At 43.6% G+C, this 15056-nt stretch overlaps 2 protein-coding genes across 2 annotated transcripts in view; one reads left to right on the forward strand and one right to left on the reverse strand.

Annotated features, from left to right (window-relative positions):
- The first annotated feature begins 12 nt into the window (after positions 1 to 12).
- LOC109526751 (uncharacterized) lies at positions 13 to 2324 on the forward strand. Its single transcript, XM_019888218.1, has 5 exons — positions 13 to 153; positions 273 to 328; positions 425 to 499; positions 1393 to 1488; positions 1769 to 2324. The coding sequence occupies exons 1-5, from the start codon at positions 63 to 65 to the stop codon at positions 2246 to 2248; spliced, it is 798 nt and encodes a 265-aa protein (XP_019743777.1). The 5' UTR covers positions 13 to 62; the 3' UTR covers positions 2249 to 2324.
- A 1272-nt stretch (positions 2325 to 3596) lies between these two features.
- Positions 3597 to 15056, reverse strand: part of dync1h1 (dynein, cytoplasmic 1, heavy chain 1) — a 33730-nt gene continuing 22270 nt past the window's right edge. Inside the window, 26 exon segments of the mRNA XM_019888219.1 lie at positions 3597 to 4044; positions 4127 to 4251; positions 4696 to 4864; positions 5426 to 5568; positions 5801 to 5954; positions 6095 to 6303; positions 7970 to 8073; positions 8153 to 8370; positions 8450 to 8620; positions 8739 to 8870; positions 8872 to 8909; positions 9317 to 9428; positions 9505 to 9665; positions 9741 to 9816; positions 9937 to 10111; positions 10315 to 10409; positions 10491 to 10625; positions 10846 to 11099; positions 11189 to 11339; positions 11505 to 11651; positions 12087 to 12240; positions 12592 to 12719; positions 12920 to 13132; positions 13220 to 13435; positions 13511 to 13628; positions 14400 to 14595. Of these exon segments, the coding sequence (XP_019743778.1) occupies positions 3916 to 4044; positions 4127 to 4251; positions 4696 to 4864; positions 5426 to 5568; positions 5801 to 5954; positions 6095 to 6303; positions 7970 to 8073; positions 8153 to 8370; positions 8450 to 8620; positions 8739 to 8870; positions 8872 to 8909; positions 9317 to 9428; positions 9505 to 9665; positions 9741 to 9816; positions 9937 to 10111; positions 10315 to 10409; positions 10491 to 10625; positions 10846 to 11099; positions 11189 to 11339; positions 11505 to 11651; positions 12087 to 12240; positions 12592 to 12719; positions 12920 to 13132; positions 13220 to 13435; positions 13511 to 13628; positions 14400 to 14595 (3923 nt within the window). The 3' untranslated portion in view covers positions 3597 to 3915.

The following is a 15056-nucleotide window of genomic DNA, read 5'->3' on the forward strand; positions in this document are numbered from 1 at the left end:
ATGTTGCCGAAGTTGTTTATTGACGTCCTCTCCTTTACGACACCTCAGAAATTACGGCAATAATGACCTCATCGTTTAAAAGAGACTCGCGGGCTCCTACCTGCCCCTGCATCAGCATGGCTTACAGACGAAGACGACCGCGTTTAATTCCAGGTAAAAATGTAAAGACACTCTGAAGAAGGGCTTGTTTTTAAACTTAGACCCTAACGCGGGCAGTTTCATGCCACTTCAGCGTTTTTAGAGTTCACCGATTTTCCCTCCCTTCATTTTAGACCCCAGTGACAGTGGCCAAATAAGCAACATGGAGCAGCTCGCCTTCAAATACAAGGTCGGGTCACCCAGTTATCTCTTATCAGCAATTTCAATGCTTGAAAATCATAATTGTTGACTTTTAAAAGTATTGAAACGATGTGTGTATTTATAGGAGATGTGTAAAGTGGAATCCAGCACTGATTCGGACTCTGAGATTAGTCCAAGATGGTCAGACACCAGCACTATGGTACCATTAACACGCTACTTCAAGACATAGCATGAGGAAATGTTGTATACGCTGCCCTGAATTAAATACAGTGGTGCATTGACTTAGAAGTTTAAATTGGTCCTTGACCAATGCCTGAAACACAAAACAGTGTTGTCTCTAATAAATGGAAATGCCACTAAGCTAGTAAAGCGCCCCAGAAACCATCAACAAATTTTTATAGCATGCGTTTTCATATGAAAACTGATATTGTAATTTATTTAACGCATATGAATAAACATCTTAAAATAATTTAAAACATCGAATAGTTGGTGCATAATGATAGTTCAATGGCCGTTGTGCTGCATTTTCTTGTCTTCGTGGCCACCAGGGGGCAGTGTAATACACAAAGCCAAACGACGTGTCGACTTCATGGGAAAATAAGACAATTGGAACTAAATTACATTGTAGTTGTTTCCACAGAGGATGAAGCATGTATGCCTAAGTATTGTTCTATGCTCTGCTTCCACGTGTCGCCATGGCTCGTGTTCAAATAAAAGTTGTTTAAAGGTGAATAATTAGCCTGACATGCGTTTTGCATTGCGGACTTCGTAAAACAAAGTTAACGCGCTTTGATTAATCCTCACAACGTGTGCCTTTGTTTTTTGTTTGAAATTTTTAAGTTAGACCTCGAATAGCGACAGTGGCATTGAAGAGCTCGAAGCAAGCATTTGCTCTCTTTTTGGAAAATTTGTTCACAAGCTGCCGAACTGCTGTATACAATGTAAAGTTCGCTGCCAGCATTTGTAACTCTATTTAAAAATATGTATTTTTCATCACAACTCAAGGCAAAAAATGCCAGGACAATTGTTATCCTGATAAGCCCATAGGTTAAGATACTATTGTATAAAACCCCCATCATAAATGTGTGACAGGAATGTGTGAGCAGTGCGCCGGAGAGTGGCAGTTTAAGACGGACGTTGCCACGAGTGCACGAACCTGCAGGGGGACGCCAGGGATGTTACTCCTTGGTAAGATGACTGAACCCCCACAAGCAGATGAATTAGTTGGAAGAGATAATAGCAATTCCAACAGGGTGTTAACTAAATGGGTATTGAATGGGCTCTTGCACACTCAAGAGTACATATATTTTTTTGTGGGTCACTAACTGATGATTGAGATGTCCACCAAATTTTGTGTGAAAACCGACTGTGGTGGCTCAATATTCAAATATTTAAGGATTCATCATGAACAAGATTACGAAATGAGAAACTGTTTGTTCCTAACAAAAACTATATTGTCAATTTGTAGTTTTTGGACCCATATGACGGGAGCTCGGAGGATTCTGATGAGACCAACATGGATGCCAGCATCCCAAAAGGGCGAACCAGGCAGCAGGGAAAAGGAGGACGAGGTCGCATCTCCCGTCGGACTAGACATTTTATTCTTCACCCTCCTCTGTCCACTGACTTTAGACCACTGGTGAAACCAACTAAAGCGACAAGCCAGCATCTTCTGGACGTGCACATGAAGTGTTCGGATGACTCTGAGGTTTGGCTGTGCCAGCTGAGCAAGGACATGACTGGCAGCCAAGCGGCAGCGGCGGGTTTGGAAGCACACTATAGACTCCACGGTGACGCCCAGATGCCCGACAGCTCCTTGGACAGTACGGCCGGCCCATGTGATGTTTGTGTGGTGGTCAAGAGGAAGCCGGACGTGCCCTGCGGTGACAGTCTGGTGCTAAGAAAGAGGCTGTGTGTGGTCCGCGTAGAAGAGGAGAAAGAAGGATGATAGAGATGTCCACCAAATTTTGCGTGAAACTGAGGGACTGCTTCTGCATCAGCATCATGCTTGAGCCCTCTCAAGTGACTTTACAATCAATGCACTTTGTTTATTCTCCTAATTACCAATTGTATTTATTTTTGTTATTAAAAAATACACTTTATTTAGAATTTCAAAGTTGATGACAGTGAACCTTCATTATTCATCTGTCATTTCTCACAATAATCCACGAGGACAGGGGACTCCTGCTATTCGTGGTGGATAGGGACTGTCTGACCTGCGAATAGTGAAAATTCATGTTTGATTATCGTCCACTGTGCGTTGGGAATTTATTTTTTAACCCCCAAAATTGTGGAAAAAAGTATGGCTAAACTTCCGTTAGTGTTTTCCACAGCAAAGAGGGGTTGGCAGTAAAATAAAGGGGCAGAGTGTCCAAATCCACAGGTCTATCACGGGTGTATGTGTGGGCCCATTGTCATCGACATCCACAAAAAAGTTCAAAAATTGCAGAAACACATTAAAAATAATTTTCTCCAAAAGGTGATTACTTATTGTGTAGATTGTACAAGTTTTATTCATTCATTCATTGACCACCCTCGGTTTGTAAAATACTCATCTCAAAGCATCTTTCCCCATTGAAATGAATGGAACTGCCAATAATCCATTATTTACCCACCCCCACGCAAACTTTTTTTTTTAAATGACAAAAATGGCACTCCAGAAAATTATACAGCTGGCGGTATAAAACAGACTTAGAGTACTATGCTCTTCCTCTAAGTCTGGCAGTAGTATGAGTAATTATTTGCAGAGGATAAAGAATGCATGCCTGAGTATTATCGAGCTACATGTTTGTGTTCAAATATTCATTGCTTAATGGATAACACTGCCACACCCAAGAAGTTTCCCATTTATGTTAGCATTAAGCTAGAGGCTGCGGTTGTTTTAAATACACTTAGTTTCATTTGTGTAGTTTGACAATTGTCCACTGAGATGCAATGAATGAGTTGAAACCTTATTTTTAAATTGACTCATTTGTATGTCAGGGCACCGAAAAGCAATCATTTTTATATCACAAAAAATGGCTTTTGGCCTGAGCAAACGCGGTAAATAACGAAGGTTCACCCCCGCACTTCAAAATCCACAAATTTGCAAATATGTGGGGGTTCGCTGTAGTTTTGTTTGTGATATTTGCCTTAAGTTTACATGAATTGAAACTGATTTATAACACATAATATAGCACATAATACATAACATTTTAAACTATATATAATTGTACAATACTAGTATTGTGTTTTCTTGGTTCTATTTTACATGTGTTGAGGTGGTGATAACGTAATACAAAATAAATCCAAGTTAGCAGTGATATTCAGTGGAAATTCCCATTCCAACTCATTTCAGTCCAGCAAGCTTTATTCAATGTAAAATACAACATACCTTTTCGTTCGTGTAAAATCTGTTCTTCCTTCCCACGTCCTCTTTTGAAACACGATATACCCAACTGACAACTTCCTCAAAACCTTCTCAGACACTTGCAAAATAAAGTGTATATATTCTACGACTACTACTGGTCCGCAAATGTTCACGACTGAGCAAACTAAATGGGTAGTTAACACGCAGCGCATATAGGTGATTATATGGGTCAGATTAACTCTCGAGATTTCTAGAATCTCATTTAACTACTCTGTGCATAGGACGGCCACACCGCGCTCGTAGAAGCTGTGCGGATCCTCCTTGGTGGCGATGTCGAAGTCGACGGTGAAGATGAGGTCAGACCTGGTGAAATTCAGGTACACGGGCAGAGTGACCTGAGAAAAAGAAGACCGTGGGTGAGCCTGCGGATGGTGGGGGAGAGAGGAAACAACAACCCGCGGATGGCGCTCTTTCTACCGTGTGTCTCTTTTCTCCATCGCCTTGCTTGATCCAGCGGAGCTGGGTGAGAGGCAGCTCGGTGGAGATGGAAGTGGACAGGGACAGCTTGTTGTTGGCGCACGTCGCCCCCTGCAGTTTGAGTCCTGCAGCGCAAAATTTGTGTCAGCACTACCAAAATAAATACACAAAAGGAACCCTCAAGCGTGATATTAATTGACAAAAATGAATGCAAACATTTTCGCAATAATTATATCTTTTTTTTAAAAATGTAAAATGTAGTTTCAGTTAGTTCTCATTTATCTAAAAAGCATTTACTTTTTTATTTTGTAAACAAAAGTGGGTTTTTTTTTCAAATTTAGTTTTTTTCATGAACGAGCATAAGCTTGGCCAGTGTTTGGCAAAAGAGGAAAAAGCATGATCATCATACAACAGGAAACATTTTAACACGCTAACATATATACCAGGGGCGTCCAAACTTTTGCAGAAAAACAGAAGGATGAAAGGGCCACTTATAAATTCTTCAACCTTTTTTTGAGCAAATGAAATTAGAAACTTGGTTTCAGTAGCTGTTGAGTGCACGGTCAGACCTTTGATGCCGAAGCTGCATGCATCCAGAGTGGCGCCCTGGGCGTTGGTGACGTTAACCTCCAGACAAAGCTCCTCCAGAGACCAGCTGTTAGCCTGGGCCACGTACTGGCGGGTGGCGGTGATGTATGCCTCAGGTACAAAAAGGCTCCCCAGGCAGACGTGGATGTTCTGGGAAAGGGACAAGGAATAACAGGAAATGAATTCAGATGGGCAGCGATTTCTGTTCATCGCAGGGAGTTATGTTTCCACGTGCCATAGGTGAAAATTCACAATACACTTGTGGAGAGACAATATTAAAAAAAATATATCCTTCTAGTTTAAGTCTTAAAAAACCCAGCCAGACACTTTAAACACTGTTAATTAAAAAAAAAAACACATTGAAAACATTAATATATTTCAACCCAAAAATTGCCATGAAAAAAAAAAGATCTCGTGTCAGCGCACTACATTAGGGAATTTAACACGAATCTGAAGAAAAATGAAAATGACTTAAGGAGAAATAAGGTGTTAGAATAGAGGCAGACTGGATGATTCACAAACACGGACTTACGCAACATTGTGGAGCGATCACGTCAGTCAACTGAAATCCTAATTGTGGTTTGAGAAGTCATCTCCATATAACATAAGAGCATTTTTAGTACTGCTTTCATAAGATGTGGTAAGATTTACATGATCATAACTGGAAAACCTTTAAGTTGGCGCACTAACAATTCAGTGAGGATGCTTTACCTTGAGTTCCTTAGCGCCCCCGCTAGCAGCGCCCTGTGAGATCTGCTGCAGCTGTTTGATGCGCTCGCTGAAGTCCGCCACCCACTGGATGACGGTCATGGAGACGGGCACGGTGTAGCGACACCAGCTGCGAGGGAGGATGCCTGAAACACAGCCAGGTGGAAAGGAAGGACGATAAAGACCATTGAACGCATTTCATTACGCCTTTTTAGTCGTGTTTGATTTTTTACTAATAGCAGTGTTCACTAAATCTTGCGTTTAAAAAAATGCTTACCCACTTCTGGTACCATAAACCGAGGTTAGTCTTTTTTTTTTTTTTCGTGTGACTTTTGCAGCATGGCTCATTACGTGTTGAATAAAATATGAGGCCTATACCTTTCACCAGGTCGCTAATAAGAGTGCGCAGATCGTTGGTCTGCTTCTTCTTGCCCTGGCACACCTGCACCACGTCCGACAGATCCTGACGGACCTCCTGCAGCATTTTGCCACCCATCTTCACCTCACGCTCAAAGAAGCGGAACAGCGGGTCCTAGCGGTATTTGAACACGACAAGTTACAGAAAGCGCTCCAAGCCCAGTTCATTCAAACGTTTTTACCTTGTTGCCTCATGAGTAACAAAACATTGAAATGAAGAGCAGCTTTCAACTTCTCCTGCGTCTGGCTCGTTACCTTGATGTTCTCCACCGTGCGTTTGAGGGGATTGACGGTTTGAGGCATGAGCTGCAGCCAGTTGCCGGCGGTAGTGTGCAGCGTCCTCATCCAGGCTGGCTGGGCGTCGGCGGTGGACGACGTGCGCTCTTTCTTCTCCGTCTCGTAGGCGAGATCATCCTCATCCTCCAACATCTGCATTTTCAGCATCTTACCCATCATGTCAGTGCCTGTGCAGCCCGGCGAGGAAAAGGGCAGGGGGTGGGAGAGAGTGAGCGAGGGAGGTAGGAAGACAAAGCCATGGTGGGAGGAGAAATTAATAAGTGGAACACAAAGCTCGTCTCCATGATGGCTCAGGGGTTGCTTGATTACAAAAAACAACAAATCGGGGCAACATGACAAGGCTTCAGGCAATATATCAAATCACATGTAACATTGAAATATCGGTCCCAAGTGATTTTTTTTAAATTTACAATGACTTATGACTAAAACAAAATACCGTACAGGCTCAAATAGACAATTGCTGGGTGGATCATTGTTTGTCAGATGTTTTCAAAGGGTGAGTGGTTACTTTGACACTTATGCGACAGGTTTGTTGAAATGTCACTTAAACCACTGCCTGCATATTCTAGACGCCCGCAGGCGGCTAAGTGAGAATATACGGTAAATGGTTTCAGGTATTACCAAATAAAAAAAAAATAAATAAAAAAAAGGGGAGTGGGGGTGACAGAGGAGTGGCTGGATGCCATATTATTGAGTGGTAGGGGGTCATTGATGGGCATATACGGTAAATTCTGCAGTCACTTGATTATTAGGTACACCAGTTGGTTATTTTGCCGTGGAACACATTCTTGGCATGTCTACAAATGATCAGTGTGAACATGTGTTTTAGTTCAGAAATGCCGCCCCCCCACACCCCAAGTCAAAATCGTGCTTTCCCATCTTAAAAGTCTAATCTGCTGGAAATGCCAGATGCCAAACTTTCCAGCAATGTGTGGAATATATTCCACAAAGAATTAAGGCGGTTTTGAAGGCAAAATGTCTTTCAACTCAGTGCTAGAGAGGTGTACCTAATAAAGTAGCAAGTGAGATTATATACATGGGGTGTTAAGAATGATGGATATGTGATGAGTTTCCAGTTCATTTGAAAGAAATGACTTCATTATGATTATAAACACAAAGCATCAGGGTACTTCTGGGTGGCACAAAGTGATTGACTACCACTAAACCAGGACGTGCCTGCACTAAACTAAAAACAATGACAACATTTGTGTGTTGGGGTTGCAACGGAAAATGTTTTCAATTTCGTGAAGAATAAAAATGAATCCAGCGGAATATGAATAGATGATAAAAGGAGTGGGTGTCGTAAAGTGACAGCATTGTGTCACCATTGGAAGCAATTTAACTGGCCTAACATGTTTTCAATTGACACCCAATCAAACGATGATGGTAGAGAAGAGGGCCAAAATCAATTCAAGCCATTTACCCTGTTTTCTAAATAGCTCTGCCTTGGTCATATGACATGGCAGACTATTATGAGCTTTTGCCACCAAACAGTACGTGTGACATCATGGTGAAAATGTCTACAGATCAAGTGATTAAAAGAGGACTGCTGGCAGCATACCTACCCTGTGTGGTGAGCAAGACTTTTTCTGCATTGCTAGGCAAGCCTAGCCAAGATGCCTAACATGTTTTCAACTGACACCCGATCAAACGATGATGGTAGAGATGAGGGCCGAAATCATTCAAGCCATTTACCTGGTTTTCTAAATTGCTCTGCGTTGGTCATATGACATGGCAGACTATTACGAGCTTTTGCCACCAAAAAGTACGTGTGACATCATGGTGAAAATGTCTACAGATCAAGTAATTAAAAGAGGACTGCTGGGAGCATACCCTGTGTGGTGAGCAAGACTTTTTCTGCATTGCTAGGCAAGCCCAGCCAAGATGGAGTCTGCGTGTCGGGAAGCAGCTCCACCCAGTGCATGAACTCCTCACGCCTGGAGAAAAAAAATAATAAAGAAAAGTAACACATGGGCCAACATTAACTGGCTGTGATATATGGGCACAGCTACTGACCGAATACCGTCGGGCATTTTGATGTCTTTGTGCCCATCCACTTTGAGCGCCAGTTTGAATTCGCTGTCAAAGCTTCCCTTGGTGAAAATGCGATCCAGGAAAGTGTTAAGCAGACGCTGGTCAAACTCGTTGTCGATGCGGCCGCCGTAGATGGATTGAGCCATCAGGGTCTTTAATGCGGCCCAGGGGATCTTGTCCGGGGCGATGTTCTGACGACCCTGTGGTATTTGCAATGTCATTTTAGGGCAAGCGTATGGAAACTAGGGCCTGTGAGCCGTCTTTGTCATTTGCACAAACCTTAGCGGTGTCATCAAGCCAGGTGTCGACGGTATCGCAGGCGGAGCGCAGGTCGGACTCTCCAAATTCGTACTTCTTGGACCAGCCCAGTGGCGCATAGCGCAGACGCTCCTGGATGACGGCATGGAACCAGGCTAGCAGGAAGTATAGACGGGCACGCTCATTGGGAGCCTGTACAAGCACAGATGTGGGAAAAAAAAAAGAATAAGGGAGGGGGGGGATCAGATCGTTAGAAAAATGTGGAGTTGTGCGTTGAAATAAAGGAAGTCTTCTTGTGTGCGCTTTGTACCTTGCACATGCGAGCAACGGGGATGCTGCTGAAGGTGCGCAACATGTTGGCCTTTACACCAGGAGGGGGCTCAAATACAAAGATACGACCAGCACGAAGCAGATTCACTGGAACCTGCGGGGAGGGGGGTGGGGGGGGAGAAGTCGGCCTTATTGAAGCCCTCAGCCGAACCTGTGTGTGATGGAAAGATGCGATCAGCGAACATTCTTTAAAAGGGGACACATAGACTTATTAATTGCTTCGATACAAAATAGTTGTGTTTTCCGAGTGCCCATCCAACCATCAAGTGTGAAATGAAACAACTAAGAAATCTGTTATTTTCCAACATTACACTGAGTGGCTTGGCAAAGTGAAAATCCAGAGCCACTTTCAAGTGGGGGCCAAAATTCGCGTGGTTTTGCTACTGCAAGTAGAAGGCACTTGCTTGCCTGTTCAAACCATGGAAAAGAAAGTTCTCACCATAAGCCAAGCCCTAATATGGGACAAAATAAGGCCTGGCTCATTTGCATGAGTGAGCCAGGCTCTTAAAAAAATGGGCTTTTTATTTCAGAAAGACCATAAATGTGTGTTGTTCTTACCGATGGAGATAGAAGTGATTTGTTTGTTCTGCTCGGCAGCCAAATCTCGGACGAGACCGCTCGCATCATAACCCGGGACAGAACACATGAGCACCGGTGTACTGGGCTTCACCTGAACACACGAGGTGAGACGTAAAAATCAAGACGGCCGACAATAACAGAGTCTTTTGCTTGGAAATCATCAGTACCTCACTATCCACAATGTTGGCCAGATCGATGGGCTGCTCGATGATGCTCATGAAGGCCTCTCCCAGCACTTTGGCAACAAAGATGTGCGACATGGCCAGAAGACGGTCCGGACGGAATGTCTGGATCAACAGCAGCTGGTGCACCGCTTGGCCGATGGGTGCTGAGGAGGAGAGACAGATGAGTGAGTGAGTGCAGAGCAACTCATTTCAATGGTGGCATGAGTTGAAATATTTACTGGACTGCTTCTCCTCAGACCACAGGTAAGGAACAGCTAGCTCCGGGGTGTTACTCTCCAGCCACATGAAGATTTGCTGAGGTGACAAAACAGACTATTCCTTCAACACCTCATAGCGAAGAGAAGCTTTAAAAAACAAAACAAAAAAAAAAAAAACATGACAGATACCACCCCAGAAGCGTTTCAGACTCCTTACCTCATCTGACTGAATTTTAGTCACCAAGTCCTTAAACGCAGGCAGGCGGCCGAGGCGGACCATGGCCTCACTTTGCTCAGTGGTCAGACCCTTCACCTTGGGCAGGGATGTGCCAGTAAGCACAATCTCCTTACCACGGAGGAAGTGCTGGAATTCGGCATCGTATGAGGGCTCGCTAAAAAGAAGAAGAAAGATTAGGATCAGTTAGATTTACCAGTGGTACTTTGCCTTACAAGTTTAAATCATTCTGTGACCAAGCTTTACAGATATTTCAAATCCACATTCAACACTGAAATAAATTGAAATCCCTTCATGAATTCCAGCCTGCCCCCCCCGCCCCCCATATAGATTTTATTATATATTACTACTACTACTGACTTGGTCATTCCCTTGAGGCTGATCTTAGCCAGCAGCATAGCGAACGTGATGTGGTCTTGATGCAGCATTCCTCTGGCAACCCTGTTGAATGCCACCTACCAAGAAACAAAACATTAGTCCATGTAAAAAAAAAATGTTTTATTCCTGTCCAAATGTGAAATGTCTCCATGTCATACCTGGAAGAGGTCCTTTGTGATCACGGCGAGTCTTTGCATGTGGTCATTGATGCTCTTGAGGTTGGTGTTCTCATACAGTACAGTGTGGTAGGTGTCCAGGAAAAAGTGAAGAGAATACTGGTACAGGAAGTGCATCTGGGGTGGGGGGAGATATATATTTTAACGGTACAACAACGATAATAATAATTCAGCGATGCAGATTTTTTTATTATTAATATTCTCTGACAAATTCAAACTAAAGTGTATTCATTCTCATACAGTCAAAATGGGTTGAGAATTTGAAAAGACAATTGACACAAAATGTCCCGAGAATGCCTTTAAATGGCTATCTATGTATGTGTGTCTATGTTCAGACCTGGTTGAGTGCCTCCATGGTGAAGTAGATGCTGCTGCAAGCGGATGACAGGGACAGGTACTGCTGCGACACAGCCTCCACCTCGGCCATGATGATGTCCGTCTCCTCCACCTTCCTGGTCACCTCTGCAGCTTCCTTCTTTAGGTTCTCCAGCGTGGTGATGATGGTGTCATCGTCGAGGATTCGCCCCTTTACTTCGTTGAGGGCCTGCAGTAAGGATTTCTCCAGCTGTCGCAAGCGCAGCTGGAATTCACCTAAATACCAGTGACAGATGTGGTTTAGTATCTGTTTCAACATCCCTGCTTGTGTTTTAATGTCATCATTTCGTGGTTGTTTCTCGCACCCTGAAGTTTGAGGAGATCTGAGCGTTTCTCGTCCACGTCGGGTCTCTCTGCTTTCAGCACCTCGTTGAGACACTGGCTCTGCAGGCTACTGCGCGTCACCGTGAAGTTGACGAATGTCACACGAGAACACAAGTCTGGTGGGAACTCAACCTGTGTTCAGATAAGCCACCAGTTAGAGTGGGGAAGTTGATGATAGACGAGGAATGGACAAACTTGGTGCTCAAGGACCACGTTTGATTTCAAAATCTGACGCAGCTGGGCAGGGTCATTCACAGAAACCTCTGCAATATGGAGTATCAATGGTTAGCTCCTCACCGTAGGGTCTCGCGTGGAGAGGAAGATGACAAACGAAGGTGACAGATCGATATCCTGATCTCCCAAAGTGATGAGGACGCGGCCTCCGGTTCGGCGGACCTCTCTGTTCAACACTGGGTTCAGGATGGGGTCATAACTCTCGACGTCCTTAAAAAAAAAAAAAAAAAAAAGAAAGAAAGAAAGTAATTTACAAACTAGTAGCTATAAAATCTTACTAGTCCTCCAGTTGTTTTAGATACTATGTTTGCGCCATAATAATACAAATAAAAATTGTTTCATAAAATAATCAAGCTCTGATGATGAGGGCAGTGAAAATATAAATTAATTGTTTTTTCAATGACACTTTTGAAGACAAAAATCATATTGGTAGCAGTGTTCACCTCTTCAGGGTCGCAAGGAGCTGGACCCTATGCCAGCAAGCAAAGCGGGACTGGCTGCCAGTCCAACACAGGCTACATAGACACAGGCAACTATTCACACTCTCATGTGGATGTCACTGAGGGGAAACTGAACCCACACTATCTTCAAAGAAGTCGGACAAATGAACGACTACAACATCAGTCACTCTCTCTGCGGTCATACCTGAACCAGCAGTGGGTTTCCAAAACGGAGGGCGCTCTCCAGGTTCTTCCTGAAGGCGTCATCCAAGAAGCTGGTGCGGGTGATCTTGCGATCTTTGTACTCATTCATAATGAACTCGGTGGCTTGGCCAGATGGGTCGATGATCAACGGGTACCTTGAGGAAGCAACGATGAGTTAAAACCTTTGCGGTTATGAAGCAGCGGCAAACTTTTGAGCTTTAAGGACATTTGATTTTTCAAAACAGAAATTTATAAATGAGGTAAAAAAACGAACAAACAAAAACCCCCAATTCTGTTATGTAGTTGGAATAAATATCAATTAACAATAGCTAATGACACGTCTGACTAAAGCTACTATAAATTACCAGTTAAAGGAAAAAAAAACCTAAACGCAAAAAATATTACAGGACTTTTGACACTGTAATAGCTTGGTAAACTGGATTAAAGAACGAGGTACACTTTGCTCATTCATGTTATAAAACGAGGCGAGACTCATGGATACCGACCTGTTGAATCTCTTGAGCATGATGGCATTCTCTGTACAGAGGTCATCCGCTGGAAGAGAGTTGGCTTGCCAGCGTAGCCTCTCGTCTGCGTTGGAGAGGTACTCCGTCCTGGCAATGTCGGTACGGAACTGAGAAAGAAAGGTCATGGAAAAAAAGAGGTGGAGTGAATTTGACAATCTCAAAAGAGCTGAATAAAGTCCAACTGATCAATGTTTCAGTATTTCATGTGTTTGCACAACTGCTGTCCTCAAAGAAGATCATAATGTATTTGAGGTTTGTCCTAAAATGTCTGCACATTTTTGGGAGTACTGTATTATAAACACCATACCTGTATATTTGCTTGCTGCAGGTGATGAGACCAAGTTGTAAACAGATTCTGCCTCATCTGTTGCTCAAAGTAACCGGCGTACGTGATGAAGGCCGCAGAGAGCAGACAATCTCCAGCAATGGTTGACATCTGGTTCTTGAATGTCTCACTGGTCTTCTCCCAGCGCTCCCTCTCTGCTGACAGACTCTTCAGGAGGGCTGTGCTGCGGTTTACCTGTTGGGATTAAAAATGTTTATATTTCAAGAAACCCAAATGGGCAGACAGGAAAGGATGCCGATAAAGATTTAGAAGGTTGGCAACCTTGGCCTCGACTGCAGCCAGGTCAGCCTTGATGGCCTGGGCTTCTGAGATGAGGACGGCGTACTCCTCCTTGTAGCGAGCGATGCTAGACTCAAGGTCCCTGATCATCTGCTCCACCTCTTCTGCCTTCGTCTTGTTGTCCGTGGCGTCATCCTCAAGTTTCTGAAGCTCGTTACGCAGAGGCTCCACTCGTTTCAGCATGTCAGCATAGTTGAGCTAAAGACAAGACGAGAGCCATCAGTAAAATTGTTTTTGCCTTCCCCAATTGGCCTTCAATTGTTCATATGTTACCTGAGCAATTGCCCATTTCACCATAGGTCCACATGCCAGCGAGGCCCTATTGACTTGGTCGTAATTGTAGCTCGGGTTGGACATGTAGTTCTTCTTCATCTTTTCACGGATGGAGTCACTACATGAAAAGCGGCTGATTTTAGACAAAAGTCTCCTTTAATTAGAATAAGCGAGGTACAGTATTTCCACAAATAACGGCCAGCTGTGTTTATTTAATCAACTGCAAAAAGTGCTTATACGTATTCAAACGCTTAATTGTGGGTAAAGTTTGATACACTAAGAGCAGAGGCCACTATTTGGGGATATATGGCACATGTGAATCACAGGGCAAATTTAACATGATTTTAGGGAATATTTTTAAAGGGAGGATGAGTGTGCGCATGATAACCGTCATCAGAATACCAAAGTAAGTCATCTCAGTTTTTCATCCATTATATCATCTTTTTTTTTTCCACACAAAAAGGTGTCACTTGATTGGCGTGCTGATTCACTGATTTGTGCGTCCATCTGACAGCGAGCAGACAGAAGCGGGGACACCGGTCAGTACCTCAGCTCCTCAGAGGAAAAGTTGACTATGCTGCTGATGAAATTGTCCCTGATAATAACTTGTCTGATTTTTTTCCAGTCACTGGTCTCCTCGCCAAGCAAAAGGCAGATAGACTCCAGGGCCAGTTTGACTGCAGCCGGGGGATTGGTCATAGCCCGCACTTCTACTAGATGTTGCCGTTTAATTGAGCTCACCGCTAGTCAGATGACAGGTGTGTTCAAAAGAGTTGATGCATAAGCACCATTTTGGGAAGGGGGTGGGGAGTGGGAGAAAGGACAAGGGAAAAAAAGGGAGAGAAATAACACTCTTTAGTCAACAGTTCCACATTACAGCTCATTTCACCTGATCTCATCGGCAGAGAAGTTAACAATAGTGGGTATGAAGTTCTCCTTCATGATGATGGAGCGGATCTGCTTCCAGTCGGTGGTGCTCTCGCCCAAGAGCAAGCAGATGGACTCCAGGGCCAGCTTGACTGCCGCAGGTGGGTTGGCCATGGAACGCACCTCCACCAGGTGCTGCTTCTTAATGGACTTAACGGCTAGCAAGATCATATGAACAGTCAGCGTCGATGATGTCAAAGCAAAGGGTCATGACAAAGCGGGGAGAATTATCAGAGCAGTCATTTCCAACCACCGTGGTGTCATGACAGATCATGTGTACCGTGGGAAATTATACAATTTTTTTCCTATGCATTTGAACGTACCTTAGTTGATCATTAACACAATAGTAAATTCAAAATAACAGTAACTATCTACATTATAAACACTCAGCCATGAATATGAAAAGAAAAATAACAGACAACAAAAACAGTACGTAAAGTGTGAAGTGAGCAGACATTCTTGTGCCGCATGATGCCATATTCTTATGCAACTGCGCATGCTTTTGTAGTCTCAAAACCTCATGTCAGAACAGTGCCTGTACATGAAATTTAAACTTTAGGAAAAGGACCTACCTTCAAAATTGAGCTGAAAATTTTTTGAGAAACTCCAAAACCTACAA

The sequence above is a fragment of the Hippocampus comes genome, unplaced genomic scaffold, assembly GCF_001891065.2.
Source record: "Hippocampus comes isolate QL1 unplaced genomic scaffold, H_comes_QL1_v1.1 scaffold112, whole genome shotgun sequence".
Classification (NCBI taxonomy): Eukaryota; Metazoa; Chordata; class Actinopteri; order Syngnathiformes; family Syngnathidae; genus Hippocampus; species Hippocampus comes.

Coding starts and splice junctions, on each gene's coding strand:
- LOC109526751 (XM_019888218.1), top strand. CDS start 63: ATGACCTCATCGTTTAAAAGAGACTCGCGGGCTCCTACCTGCCCCTGC. Junction 154..272: donor ACGACCGCGTTTAATTCCAG/GTAAAAATGTAA, acceptor CCTTCATTTTAG/ACCCCAGTGACAGTGGCCAA. Junction 500..1,392: donor GGTCAGACACCAGCACTATG/GTACCATTAACA, acceptor AATGTGTGACAG/GAATGTGTGAGCAGTGCGCC.